This window comes from Varanus komodoensis, unplaced genomic scaffold, assembly GCF_004798865.1.
Source record: "Varanus komodoensis strain SLA01 unplaced genomic scaffold, ASM479886v1 scaffold26, whole genome shotgun sequence".
NCBI lineage: Eukaryota > Metazoa > Chordata > Lepidosauria > Squamata > Varanidae > Varanus > Varanus komodoensis.
The window spans coordinates 142,957-157,023 of record NW_025335684.1 but is presented as its reverse complement, the minus strand read 5'-3'; the positions used below and the strand labels follow the sequence as shown (position 1 = coordinate 157,023).

The 14,067-nt window shown below is 59.1% G+C and overlaps 1 protein-coding gene across 4 annotated transcripts in view; it reads left to right on the top strand.

Moving 5' to 3' along the window:
• The window catches only part of AXIN1 (axin 1), a 14,210-nt gene extending 145 nt beyond the window's left edge, over positions 1–14,065 (top strand). Inside the window, exons 2-11 of one of the 4 annotated variants that reach the window (XM_044433540.1) lie at positions 1,009–1,971; positions 4,226–4,366; positions 5,489–5,585; positions 6,252–6,389; positions 6,809–7,341; positions 8,389–8,565; positions 9,307–9,603; positions 10,959–11,066; positions 11,992–12,159; positions 12,708–14,065. In XM_044433540.1, the coding sequence (XP_044289475.1) occupies positions 1,091–1,971; positions 4,226–4,366; positions 5,489–5,585; positions 6,252–6,389; positions 6,809–7,341; positions 8,389–8,565; positions 9,307–9,603; positions 10,959–11,066; positions 11,992–12,159; positions 12,708–12,834 (2,667 nt within the window). In that variant the 5' untranslated portion in view covers positions 1,009–1,090 and the 3' untranslated portion in view covers positions 12,835–14,065. Of the gene's footprint in view, positions 1–1,008; positions 1,972–4,225; positions 4,367–5,488; positions 5,586–6,251; positions 6,390–6,808; positions 7,342–8,388; positions 8,566–9,306; positions 9,604–10,958; positions 11,067–11,991; positions 12,160–12,707 lie in introns of those variants that run through there. The other 3 variants (XM_044433541.1, XM_044433544.1, XM_044433542.1) reach the window with 3 other exon arrangements.
• Positions 14,066–14,067: the final 2 nt, after the last annotated feature.

Here is a 14,067-nt window from a genome sequence, read left to right as displayed (position 1 = left end):
GCCGGCGGGCGCAGGCCCAGGCGAGGGGCCCGCGGTGCCGGCCGAGGCGGCCGCCAGGGCTGGCCGGGAAGCCGCGGGCAGTGCGGCGGCCCCGCGTTCCGAGCGGCTCGGCGGGCGCGCACGTGTCGGCTGTCAGGGCAGGCTACCCGCCGTCAAACAAAGGGCGGCGGCGGCGGCCGCGCTCGGCGCCCTCTCGCCGGCCCTCCGGCGGACCGAGGCTCCCGGGCCGCCGCACCGCCCGCTGGCCGCCGAGCGGCGGAACGGGCCGGAGCGCGGCCCTGTCGCGCCCTGCTGTCACCTCGCCTCGCCTCGCCTCGCCTCGCCCGGGCTGCCGCGGCCGGGGGCGAAGGACCGGCCGGCCCGCGGGTGCCGAACTGGGGGCGGTTGGGGTCCGCAGGCCCGGCAAAGTTTGGCGAGTTTCCTTGCTGCGCCAGCCCTGCCCGACGGTTGCTGCAGATCCTCAGGACCGCAGCCCGGGACCCTTTAGCTTGGAGCAAGTCCTGTACACTTGGTTGGGTTACTTCTCGGGCACACGGTGCTGAAGGGGACAGCAAATCGCCCCTTTCTTCCCTCTAGCTCCCTTTTCCCACGCTGCTTAATACAATAGGCTCTGTTATATTTGTGCTATAAATGTATTAGTTTTGAGGTGTTGTGCAGAAAGTTGCATTAGATGTTTAACTCTCTTAGGCAGTCACTTTAATTAATTCTTGGGCCTTTTTGAAATTAGAATCAGTAGAGGAACATGCAGATTAATTTTCAGTAAAGGATTTATCTGGAAGTGAGTAAAATTTGTCAGAGAATGAGGGATCAAATTCTTCACTGGTGCTTTGCAATGCCATCGGGTTCTCTTAATTTGGAGCACCTCTTGGTTCCCCCTGGAAGTTTTGTCCTTATTTTCCTGGGAAAAGGAACTGATATCCTCTGGTTGTAACAGAATTTGGAATATTGAACTAGCTCTCCAGAGAGCTGCTTGCTGTGCTTTCTAACCACTGCTTTCTGTTGTCGCAGCTGGGTTTGCGTGTACCTGCTGGAGTGCTGAGGCAGGGCCCGTTCTTTCGCTCTGGCTCGTGTGCCAGCAAGTGCCAACAAGATGAATGTTCAAGACAAAGGTTTCCCTCTGGATCTTGGGGGAAGCTTTACCGAGGACGCTCCCAGGCCACCAGTCCCTGGTGAGGAAGGTGAACTAGTTTCTACAGATCTGCGGCCAGTCAGCCATGGATTTTACTCTGGAAAGTGTGAGGTTGTCAAAACTGAAACTTCTACAGCAACGCCAAGGCGTCCGGACCTGGACCTGGGCTATGAGCCAGAGGGAAGTGCTTCTCCTACACCTCCCTACCTGAGATGGGCAGAGTCTTTGCACTCCCTTTTGGATGACCAAGATGGCATAAACTTGTTTAGGACCTTCTTGAAGCAGGAGAATTGTGCAGACTTGCTGGACTTCTGGTTTGCTTGCAGTGGTTTCCGGAAGCTGGAGCCCTGCGATTCCAACGAGGAGAAGCGGCTGAAGCTGGCAAAGGCCATCTACAAGAAGTACATTCTGGACAATAATGGGATCGTGTCCCGGCAGATCAAACCAGCAACCAAGAGCTTCATAAAAGATTGTGTGATAAAGCAGTTAATTGATCCAGCCATGTTTGACCAAGCCCAGACAGAGATTCAGTCCATGATAGAGGAGAATACCTATCCACTGTTCCTTAAGTCAGATATTTATTTGGAATATACAAGGACAGGTGCAGAAAGTCCGAAGGTGTACAGTGATCAGAGTTCAGGGTCGGGGACTGGGAAGTGTTTGCCTGGGTATCTGCCTACCCTCAATGAGGATGAGGAGTGGAAATGTGAGCAGGACGTGGAGGAGGAGGAAGCTACCCGGGATTCTGCCCCCTCCAGTCGGCTCACGCAGAAGCTCCTCCTGGAGACAGCCGGTCAGCGAGCCTCGACATCAAGGCGATACAGTGAGGGAAGAGAGTTCAGGTGAGAAACACAGGTGTAGTGCTCTTGGCACATCGCCTTCCTTTAAAGCAGGCCCAGTTCTTACTGAATGGGGCCACTGGAAATGGCTGTGAGGATTGGGAGGATGGTGGCTCATGTGTGTGGCTGCTGCATACCCAGCGAAGTCTCTGAATTGGTGCTCGCCCAGCAGTGGCTGGGCAACCGCAGCTGGCGGCTGAAGCAATAGGGTTTCTTTTAGCAACTCACCAGGCGGCCCATTCCGCCCAGCACTGCCTGCTGTGGTCAGCCCGGCCCTCCCCACTCTGCAATTCTGCAGAAGTCACCCCAACTTTGCTACCTGAACTGCTTTGCACAGGTGATGCTGGAAGGTGAGCCTGTTCAGTGCTTTGGTCCGAGCACCAACCAAAGCTTTGATGGGAGGTTCCCCAGAGGCAGGCCCTGTCTGTTTGGCACATAGTGAATGTATGTTAGGCTTTTCTCTCAACATCCGGTCCCGGAGATAAGGTCCTGGGAGAATGTGGTGGCTTGGCTCTGGGCTGGGCTTTACAGATTTTGGCAAGGCTTGGGGTCCCCGGGAAGCACCCTTGGCTTCTTGTAGGTAGACAGGCTCGGTTTCTTTGCTTTGTGCTCTAGAAAGCAGACGATCCTTTTGTGCCATTTGCTGGCCAAAGGATGCACAAAGAGGGGACTTCAAGGGGAAAACGCACAGCTTATCACTGCCAGTGTGGGGATCGCTCCAGAGGTGGACAGCCACCCTGCTGAACTGTGGCATCTGCCCCATTCACTGTGGGGGAATGTCAAGGTAGTTTTTGTTTCCGCTCCCACTGCCTGTGAAGAAGGCACTGTGCTGCTCAGCTTTGCCTGCTGCTTTTCCTCTTCTGTCCATCGGGAGAACATGGCCCACCCCCGGCTCATTCAGTGCTGTGATTTTTCTCCAGTTGAGCATGGTCCTTGGGTCCTGCTAGCAGGGTCTGAACTAGAACCTATTTCTTGAAGATGAACTGGCCTGCCATTTTCACTGGACTGTCCACTGCTACACAGCATGTCTTTCTTGCTCAGTTACTGCTGGCTCCACTCCCATCAGCGTATGCTTGTAGCTGGGATATTTTCCCCAGATGCATTACTCGACACTCACTTATATTGAGCGGCGTTTGCTGTTTTGATCCCCATGGAAAGCTTGGAGAGATCCCATTGGAGCGCCTCACAATACCGTATGGTGTTGACTATTCCAAATAGCTTGGTGTCATCAGCAGGCTTGGCCACTTGGCTGCTTATTCCTAATTCCAGACCATTTATGAATGGGTCGAAAAGAACTGGCCCTAATACTGAACCGTGTGGTGTGCCAGTGGTTACACCTCTCCCCTGGGAGAAGCTGCCATTTATTCCCATCTTCTGTCTTCTGTTCTTTAACCAAGTAATGATCCATAAGAGTACCTCCCCTTTTATTCCACAACTGTTTACTTTGCACAAGAGCCTTTGATGAGAGACTTTGTCAAAAGATGGTGTCTACTGGGTTGCCCCTGTCTGCATGCTTGAGGACACTCTCAAAGAACTCCACTGGGTTAATGAGACTTTCCCCTGTGAGGCCGTGCTGAGTTTTTCTCATCAGGGCTTGTCTTTCTGTGTGTTTATGGATTCTACCTGTAATTATACTTTCAAGCAGTTTACTCAGAACCAGTGTTAAGCTAACTGGCCTGTAATTTCCTGTGTCCTCCCTGGATATTTTTTAAATTGGTGTTGCATCGGCCGTTCTCCAGTCTTTCCCTTGCTTCTGGTATCTTTGAAGAATTGCATGTTCACCTTGACGCCGTTAGCAGCATGCACCTCAAGGTGCCCTTTTGCATCTCTTGCCCTCGCTCACATCTTGTGCCGGGTTTGCACTCTTGTTTCCCTCCTCTGGGCAAGCTTCTCCGTTTTTGAAGTAAGCCTTCTTTGCCTTTGGTGACCTCACGGACTTGGTGCTCCGCTTCTTCACTTCCAATATTGTTTCCAGCTGAGCTTCTGTGATTGTGGTTTTGAATGGTCTTCCACTCAAAAGACCACAAGTGCCCATTTCTATTTCTGTGCCGGGTGCCAGACGGGTGGGGGTCTGGGTTTTAGTGCTTCCGTGTCTGAGCTCCCAGGAGGCCCCTTCGTGCCATCATGAGCAGGCTGCTTCTCCACAAGCTGCGGTGCCCATCCATGCGTCTTCCCTGCCGCTCACCGCCCTGGCTGGTGGGACCTGGGTTCGGCCCCCGCTGGTGTCACCTCCGCTCCTGCTGCTTTCTTGCTGCAGGCACGGGCCTTGGAGGGAGCCTGTCCATCCCTACTATGTCAACACAGGCTACGCTCTGGCTCCGGCCACCAGTGCCAACGACAGCGAGCAGCACAGCATGTCCAGTGATGCAGACACCGTGTCGCTGACTGACAGCAGCGTGTGAGTACCCCTTCTCCCTCTTTGGGGTTTCCTGGAGATGGTGGCGGTCGGCAGGGCGAGCGAGGGTCGCCCTCTCTCTGCCTTGCCCGCCTGGGCCTGTTGGGTCGGAAGGTGTCAGTTCCTGGCTAGCAGGTTGGTGTCCCGTCGCTCTCCGTGGATGGCCAAGAGCCTTGGCTCCGGAAGGGCCCATGTGCGGCTCCCTGCTCCGCCCCGCTCAGCTCCGCCAGGGTCACTTTGCTTCCATGGACTGGCTCCCTCCCCTCCCAGAGAATCCCCCAGAGGGGGCTGTTCCTCATTTGTTGTCATATATGTGTAGCATCATATACTGCTCCTAATTTAAACAGATTCCAGAGCAGTGAACAAGCCGCTCCCTTAGCGCCTTCCCTGCAAGCTCTTCCTGGCACTCTGAGGGAATTCCACTTGCTCCATGTGGCACAGCTCTACTTGCTGTGCAGCCTTTTCTGGGCTGAGGCCCCTGGCAAAGCAGGGCCCTGCCTGCATCTGCCTTGTGGCCCAGACAGACAACAGGAGTGGGGCAGACACAGCAGGTGACTTTGCCCCGGGGAGGCCCCTGCAAGGCAGGCCTTCCCTTTCTGCAGGAAGGCGGGGCACTTCTGTGCCTGTGCCAGAGGCCCCCAAGCCCTGCCGTGCCGCTGGAGGGGGCATGTGTGACGTCCGTCTCTCTTACCGAAAGGGGAAGGCACTTTCCAGTAGACAGGACATTGCTGAGCCAGCCGCCAGCCAGCCTTCCCGTGGACACAATATGGGTGGGTGGCCAGAACATGACTGGTGGAGAAAAATGTGGGCAGGTGGACGTGCCAAGGATGGCCAGGCCAGCTGCGGCTGGGGGCAGGCGGCAGGCCCAGCCCCTCCCCTCAGGCATGTGCTGCAGGGGTGCCCTCCTGGGACCTGCGCTAGAAAGAGTGACTCAGAAGAGGGGGGATTGTCCCTGGGGCCTTTAGCAGCCAGCGCTGGGCAAGCCTGCCAGACTGGCCTCCAGTGTTGGCCTGGTGCTGCCCTCCTCCTCCTCCTCCTCCTCCTCCTCCTCCTCCTCCTCCTCCTCTTTTGGAGCTGACCTTCTCTGTGTTTGCCTCTCTCTTTCTCCTCAACCTCTCATGGCAGAGATGGGATTCCGCCATACCGACTTCGCAAGCAGCATCGCAGAGAGATGCAGGAAAGTGCCAAAGCTAACGGACGTGTGCCACTACCTCACATTCCTGTAAGTAGCAGACATCAGCCACCCCTTTGGGCTGGTGGCAGGGAAGGGCCGAGATCCAGCAGTCCTCCCTTTGTGGCCATCCCGAGAAGAGCCGCACCACTCAGACAGGAGCAGTTTTCCCCCATCGTCACTGGCCGTGCTGCATGGGGCTGATGGGTGCTGGAAGCGACATCATCTGGAGCACTCCAGTATGTGTGATCTCCGGATGGATTGACAGCCACACTCTGCGTGCCTAGAATAAAACTGGGCTTAAGTTCAAGGCAATGCAGCCCAGTTAGGAAGTTGCCCTTCAGGATGGTCGTTCTGCCCTGGAAGGGCTTCAGTTGTTGGCTTTGTGCACCTGCAGTCCAGCAGCTGATGCTGCGGGCGGACTGGTGTGGCCCAGGCCTGTGTTGCCTTCCCTGGCTTGCTGCTGCTGCCTGGGGTGGCCATCGCCCTGTTGCAGCCTTCCCGCCCTGCTTTCTGCTCCCGCGTTGTTTCTTTGGCCAGGCTGAGCATCCTTACACTCCCACGGGATGGACAGCTGGCTTGGCCGGGCCTTGAGCATTGTCCTGGTCTCCTGCCACACAGCTGCCTCTCCCTCGCCACACTCATGGGCTGGGCCAGCTTCCTTGTTGACTCGGAGCAGCCTGTTGTTAACCAGCTCTGTGCGTGTGCCCCCCACAGCGTACGTACCGAATGCCAAAGGATATCCACGTTGAACCACAGAAGTTTGCTGCTGAGCTGATCAATCGCCTGGAAGAAGTGCTACGGGATCGGGAAGCGGAGGCCAAGCTGGAGGAGCGCTTGAAGCGAGTCCGAGCAGTAAGTAGCCCCTGCTGACATCTCCCCACCCATCCTGCTCCTTCTGGGGCTCTGTCAGAAGGACACCTCTGGGACTAAGTGTGAGGGAACGGGGCCTTTGCTGCCCTCTGTGAAGTTCTGGTGCAGTGGCCGGGCTGAGCTGTGTAAGGGACGCCACGCGCCCACCTCCCACCGTAGCTGCTTTCTGAAGGGGCTGGAAAAGGAGATGAGTGCAGTGGCAGCCTGAAGGGCCAGGAGAGGTCCGGCTCCTGGAGAACGCCTTGCAGGGCTGTTGCGCCAGGACACAGGGCACCATGGTGCAGTGCAGGCGTCTGGTCCCTGACCTCTCCCTCTTAGCTGGGGCCTGGGGTGTCTGTGGGGAGGTGCTAGATCTGGCTGGGCAGTCCCCAGTCCTGAGCTGTGCCTGTGTCTTGTGACAGGAAGAAGAAGGTGAAGATGCGGACGTCTCCTTGGGCGGTCCTGTGGGAAGCCACAAACTGCCCCCCACACAGCTTGTGCCCCACTTCCCCCCCCGCTACGCGGATGTGCAGCTGAGGGACGCGCACGAGGAGGACCCGGAGAGCATCCTGGACGAGCACGTCCAGCGGGTCATGAAGACCCCGGGCTGCCAGTCGCCAGGCCCGGGGCGCCATTCCCCGAAGCTGCGTTCACCAGACAGCGGCCTGGCCGGCAAGCTGCACAGCCTGATGGGTGCCGTCTCGCTGGGGCACAGCAAGCACCCTGCCAAGCCGGGGCTGAAGCTGGACGCGGCCAGCCTGTATCACCACAAGCACGTGTACCACCACCTCATCCACCACCACAGTGCCCTGAAGGCCAAGGAGCCCGCGGAGGCGGAGGCGGGCCAGCGCGGCTTTGCCTGGACTGTCGACGCTCACGGGTGCCCCCCCAAGCTGCGGGCCTATGGGGATTGCCTGGGCCCTGCCACTGGCCCCCTGGATGCCTTGGCCTACAGGTGAGCGCATGGCAGTCGGAGGGGAGGGCAGGCGTAGGAGGGAGGTCTCGCGTTCCCCCAGATCCCATTTTAAAAATTGGTGTTTGCTGTTCTGCAGTCCTCTGGTACGGAGGCTGATTGCAAAAACACTCTTCTTACACATGTTTGTAAGAAGAGCAGTGATTTGGTATCTGAGCTCTTCAAGAACACTCAGATGGATACAGTCTGGACCCCGTGATCTATTAACTTTATGTTTTTAAAGATTTAGAATGTCATCTTTTTCCCCACTATTATCTGCCTTAATTCCTCAGGCTCCCTTCCTGAGTACATCAATTCAGGAATAGGTATCTGGTCTGTATCCTCAGCTGTATCCTCATTTTCCATCCTCAAATGAAAGAATTCATGTTGCGTCTCAGCAACCCCCTTACCTTCCTGTAGTGCTCCTTTAATTCTGTTACCATCCAATAGTCCACCGCCCTCATAGACTGGTTTCTTCCTTCTGCTGTATTTAAAAAATTATGTTTCGTTGGCCTTGATGCTGTTAGCAAAGTGCTCCCCAAAGCGTCCCTCTGCTTCTCTTATTCTCTGCATGCTTTCCCCTTGTGCAGGCTTGCGCTCCCTTCCATTTTTCCGATTCGAGCAAGACGCCCATTTCTTGAAGGAAGCCCCCTTCTTGTTAATAGCTCCCTTGACCCACCGTGCTGGTGACCTCTTAGGCTGCATCCTGCCTTTCCTCGCTTGCACCGTGCATGCTCTCTGAGCCTCTGGTATTGTGGTTTTGGGTACTCTCCGAGGGATCACCCTTGCAGGGTTCAACCTTCATGACTGCCCTCTTTGACTTCTTTTTGTGAAGGAGGCTGTGCATCCCAGGTGGTGACGCCTGCGAGGCTCTGTGTGCCGGTTGGTGCAGAGAGCAGAGCAGCGCCCCCTCCAGGACACCCCCCCACAGGAGCAGTGGCCAGCCGGCCTGGCTGCCTCGGGGCCGCAGGGCCTGGGTTGCGCCTCTGCTGTGCCTTCCCCCCGTGAGCAGCTGATGACTTGCCTGCCGCTGGTGTGTCCTCCTCCTAGTGGAAAAGGCGGCCTGCTGTCCAAGCGAAACGTCAAGAAGGGGGACACGGGGAAGAACGATGGCGCCAGCTATGATGTGCCCGGCTCTCCGGAAGACGTGGAAAGAAACCAGAAGATCATGCAGTGGATCATAGAAGGCGAGAAGGAGATCAGCAGGCACAAGAAGACAAACCACAGGTAAGCGAAGCAGAAGGAATGGTGGCCAGGTTGCGCAGAGGTACGTGGGCGGGTCTGCATGTCACCTGAGGTGCCTGTGTCCCTGAGGAGAACCCCGATAAGCCCTATCAAAGAACCCTTTTGTAAAGGAGGCTTGAATCCGGCCGCTGTTAAAAGCCGGTACTCCCATTCAAGCAGCGAGTCACACGTTCCCAGGCTCCTAATTAGCCTCCACACAGGGGCAGCCTCCCCGCATTCCTCTGTCCAGCATCATGCGCACGGAGCTCTTCTGCAGCTAGAGTCGCACTGGGACAGAGGAGTCCCTGCCAGCCCGGCCTAAAATGGTCTGCGTGCGTGTGTGGGCACTGACCTGTCACTCCACATGTTAGGAGTGTGGATTCTGCCTAGTACTAAGATGGGGGAGGTGACCATGAATGGGCCTCAGTAGCAGAGGTGCGCGTACCTCAGGGCTCACAGCCAGCCATGCCAGCTTGCCCAGACCCGAGGATCTGGCACCGGGCCCTTCTCTTTGTCCCAAACACAGGGCAGGCTCAGCTGGGCGAGGGGCGAGGAGAGGCCTTCTCTGGGGCCGCACCTGAATTTGGAACGCTTTGCTCCAAAGGTTGCCTTGGTGCCTCCTTCCTACATGCCGGATAGCAAATGCCTTGAGCGGGCCAACACTGGCTTGAGCGCATGCCTGTTTTGCCTGTCTCTGTTCTGCTGCGTGCTTGGAACCTGAGCCTATTTTGTGGCTTGTTTTAGCACAAGCACCCGAAGAGAACGACCATTTCTCCACTTGTTTGTTCCCCCAAGTTCTTCTGGTGCAAAGAAGCATCTTGCTCACGAGCTGCCCCGGCCGGCCTCTGTTGAGCGCCCGATGGCGGTCCACCCCTGGGTCAGCGCCCAGCTCCGGAACGTCGTGCAGCCTTCACACCCCTTCATCCAGGACCCCACCATGCCCCCCAACCCAGCCCCCAACCCACTGACCCAGCTGGAGGAAGCCCGCCGGAGGCTGGAGGAAGAGGAGAAGAGGACTGCCAAACCGCCCGCCAAGCAGCGGTAAGTGGGGAGAGCTGCAGGGGGGATCTCTGGGGCACTGAGTTGCCTTGGCCAGGAGGGCAGGCGGCCTTCCCCTCACTTAGGCTGTGCTGCCCACACGCTGCGGGAGGGCCTGCCCGGTGTGCCTCCTGGGTCTTGGCACCTGCCTCAGCTGGCCAGGGAGTCCCCTTCTCTTCCCAGACTGGGCGGCAGTCCCTGCAGGGGCTGTTCCCAGACCTAGGGGGCTCCCTTGAAGGCTTATTGGCTCGGTGGCTCCTGGAATGCCCCGGTATCTGGTCTACTCGCTTGGAAGAAACAACTGTGACCCTCCGTGGATGCCCACCATGCCAGGGGGCAGGTGGGGCAGCCCAGCCAGGTTGGGAGGGCCGGTTGTGCTCCATGGAACTCTGGCGTCTGAAAGGGAAAGGGGCCTCTTTCTCTGGGGTTTAGGTGCTGGCAGGGCCAGGGGCCGCCCTTTCCGGGAGGCCCACTGAGCGGGGTTGGCATTCCCTGGCCCAGGAGTGGCTTTGGAAGCCGCCAGAACCAGTGGATGGGGAGAGCTGGAGATGGGGCTCTTGGCTACCCACTTGTTGCCCTTGCTTGCCTTTTGAACCCGAGAAAGCTGCTGGCCTCTCCCTTGCCCCTTCCTGCCCCTCGGTGCTGCCACATGCTTGGAGACCGCCCCTGTGGGGAGCTCTGGAGAAGGAACTTGTCTGTGGAGGCCAATTGGCCAAGCCTTGCGAACAGCTGTACAACCCTCTCTTTTCCCTGGTGCCAAGTCCCTGAGCTGGCCAGGCCACGGCAACGGGCCATGTGTGTGGGGCTGTGGCGGAGGCTGGCACGAGCACCTCTGGGATGCTGCGACAGCCGCAGCAGCGGCAGTGAGTGGCACGAGGAGGGGAGACTGCTCCTAGGACCGGAGCCTGGCCTGGGGGACAGCAGGGGAGCTCTGCTGCACTCTGCTGGTAGCCCTTGGTTCCAGTCACTGGGCCTAGGGCAAACTCCAGGCACCCTCTTCTTGAGGGGCTCCTGGGAAGCCCAGCCGTGGCTTCCAATCTCTTGCCTGTGTGGCTGTTCTCTCTCTCCCCGCATCGGCCCCTCGCGTCACCCGTGTCCCTGTACCCCTGCAGCTTGAGGACGAGGTGCCTCACCCGCTCGCGGGGCCGTGCTCTCCCTCCGCGCTCGGTGCCTGGGACGGTGCCCCCACGCAGCTCTCTACCGGCCGAGTCATGGCGTGCGTCCCCTCAACGTGCGATGCTTTGCGGGAGGGGAGCAGAGGGGCGGCGGCCAGGCTGCCCTGTGGCCCCTTCCCTGGGCCAGGGAGAGGAGCGCTGGCAGCTGGGCCGACCCGCCTAATGTCTGAGGTTGTTCTTCAGGTATGTTCAGGAGGTGATCCAGCGAGGGCGCTCCTCTGCCAGGCCAGCTTGCATGCCACCGTTGAGTGTGGTGCCCGCCGTCTCCGACCTGGACCTCTCCGAGTCCGAGTACGTGCCACAGCTCTTTGCGTCCTCCCCTCCCCCCTCGCAGCCCTCGCCCGGGCCCCCCGCACCGCATGCTCCTGGCGAGGCATGGCAGTCCTTGCCCTCGGGCCACTTGCCGGGTACGGCCGTCTCTCCGGAGCACCCGCCCCCCGTCCTCGTGTGCCTTGGCCATGCTCAAACACTGCTTGGCAGCTGCTGTGCTGTGCTGTGCAGGGCAGGGCAAAGCCGGGCCTCAGAGGCTGAGTGTGAAGGCTTGCCTGCTGGGGAGGGGGCCGTCCTTGTTCGGCTTGCCAGGGCCGCTCTTCCTCTCCTGGAATGTGCCAGCCCCAGCGTGGGGCACAGCACGAGTCTAGGACCCCTGGGCTCTTTCGGGCCTCTCTGTGTAGGCGAAGCGAGCTGCCCAGCTGTTGGTGATGGAGCCACGCTTTGCAAAACGGGGAGACAGGACGTGGCTTCCCCAAGGCAGGCGCAGCCTTGCTGGGAGTGGCGGAGGCTCTTTACCGGGGCAGCCAGGCAAGCGGGAGGAGAAAAGCCCACTGTGACTTGAAGGGCCGCAAGGAGAGCCCTTCCGCATGGGGCGTCATTGCAGCCGCAGGGAGGCTCCCCCACCCCAGCTCGGGTTGCTGGGCTAGAAGGCCGCAAGGAGCAGAGCAGCCTTGTGGGTTCCCTTCCCAACAACCCAGTTCTGCTGGGACGTGTGCAGGGCGGTCTGGAGCACCCCCGCCTGCCGCTTCTGGGCCAGCCTCTTCTCTTTCAGCCGGCGTCCATGGCCCCCGCGGCATTTGCCCCTCCTCCGGGGGGGGGGGCAAACAGCTTGCCAGAGTCTCCTGGTGGAGTCTTGCCCTTGCCTGAAGCAGCCCGCCAGGCTCGGGGTCCGTGTCGCTGTGGCCGCAGCGTGAGATGGGCCTGCGCTGTGTTCGCCTCCTAGGATGAAGCTTCAGAAGAGGCCAAGCGGCAGCTCCGCACAGCCCTGCGAGAACATTGTGGTGGCGTATTACTTCTGTGGGGAGCCGATCCCGTACCGCACCCTGGTCAAAGGCCGCGTGGTCACACTGGGCCAGTTCAAGGAGCTGCTCACCAAGAAGGGGAGCTACAGGTAGGCGGGAGGATGGCCTCGGATGCCCAGGTTGCCCCTGGAGCAGGCAGGGAGGGGCCCAGGAACCCCCCGGGGCAACCACTGCCTGTCCCTTGCACGCTGCTGGCCTGCAGTCCCTGTGTCCTCTCCCTGTGCCTTGCTGAGGGTCCCTCCAGCTGCCCTGTCACACTGTAGGGAGGCTGTGGAGTGCCTGCCATCAGCCTCCCTTCCACATCTCATGCTCTGCAGGGGAAAGAGCAGCCCCCCCCCCATAATGTGAGGACTGGGAGGGCCACAAACTCCCGAGGGGAAGGGGGTGGCAGCAGCAAGCGAGTCAGGCACCCGCCCACTTTCAGGCCGCTTCACGTCACATGGCTGCTTAGCATCACAGGATCGTGATCGCACAGGGGCTCTACCGAAAGGCTGCCGCAAACTCTTTCTGAAGGCTGGGCCTGGGGCCAGAGGCACCTTGCCCCCCAGCTCCCGAGTGACGCTCTGAGGTCCGGGCCATGCCTGCGTTGGCCCAGTTGGCACAAGGCTGTCCTTTGACTCGCCGTCCCTCTTCGCAGGTATTACTTCAAAAAGGTCAGTGACGAGTTTGACTGCGGTGTGGTGTTCGAAGAGGTGCGAGAGGACGAGGCGGTTTTGCCCATCTTCGAAGAGAAGATCATTGGGAAGGTGGAGAAGATTGACTAGGCCCGGAGAGACAAGGACAGGGGCTGCGGGAGATGTGGGCGAGCCCCGGCAGAGCGGAGGGAAGGCTGTGGCAGGGAACGGGGACGCTCCAGAGGTGGCCCCCGCCCCCCCACACGCCTGCAGGGAAGCCACAGCACTTTTGCCTCCACACGCGCAGCAGGACCCTGGACGCATGCGGTGCAGTTTGACCCCCTCCTGGAAGGATACGGTAGCAGTGGCTGCTTGGGAGTATTGACGCCCAGGGGCGATAGGGATGCCCAGAAGCACTTGAGGGGAAGGGGCTGTGGGGCAAGAGGTGTGGGAGGCGGTGGCCTGCCCTTGCCTCAGACGCTGCTCGGGAGCCACCCCTGAACGCTTGGCACCCTCTGTGTCCTCAGCGCCCCTCCCAGCCCCCACCAGGGATGCTCAGCTGGAGGGCCTCCCTGGCTCCCCCATCTCCCTCTGGGCCTTTCCATGCCTCACTTCTTCTCATGTTCTTGCTCTTCGGCAGAAGGCATGGGGTGTCCCGGAGACAGAGATCTGGGCACTTTAAAGGGGGGGCCATGTCCTGCAGGCAGTGCCGGCCTTCAGGATGGGATGCCACTCCCTGTCTCTGGCAGGGCCTGCTTCCCTTCCTGCACACACCCCTTGGAGCCTCCCTGAGCCTCATGGAACGGTGTCTTTGGTCCATGAAGTGGATCTTTTCCTGCCTCGGCGGTGGCCAGTTCTAGCTCCATCTCTGCTCTTGCGCGTGTGTGGTGGGCTCGTACCGCCCCACCCCGGCTGCGTTCTTTTGCGTGCCACTGGTGCTGCTGCGGCCGCTGGCTCCTCGTCCCGATGAGTCCGGAGCATCCCTTGGCACGGGGCTAGCGAGTCGGCCTCGAGAGGGCCCACGTCAGATTCCTTGTGTGTGTCACCTAGTGCCTTCAAACAGAGTTGTCGTCTTGTCCTCATCCTCTGCCAGGGTCAGAAGAGCCCCGTGGACAGTTATTTCCTCCCTTCCAGGGCTCAGCTTGCCTTCCACATCTGATGGGATTTTTATTGTGTATTACCTGGCCATGGCGGGTTCTTCATTTCCCTTTTTTTCTGAAGGGTTCAGTTGTAAATATGTACATTTTCTACACGTGGCACCAACCCCTGAGGGCTGGGCAGATGGCCGGCATTTCCCAAACATTTTTCACTTGCTGGCTTGTACAATTTATCTTTTCAAAGGTACTTGGATAATAATGGAATAAAAACCATGTTCAGATGGCT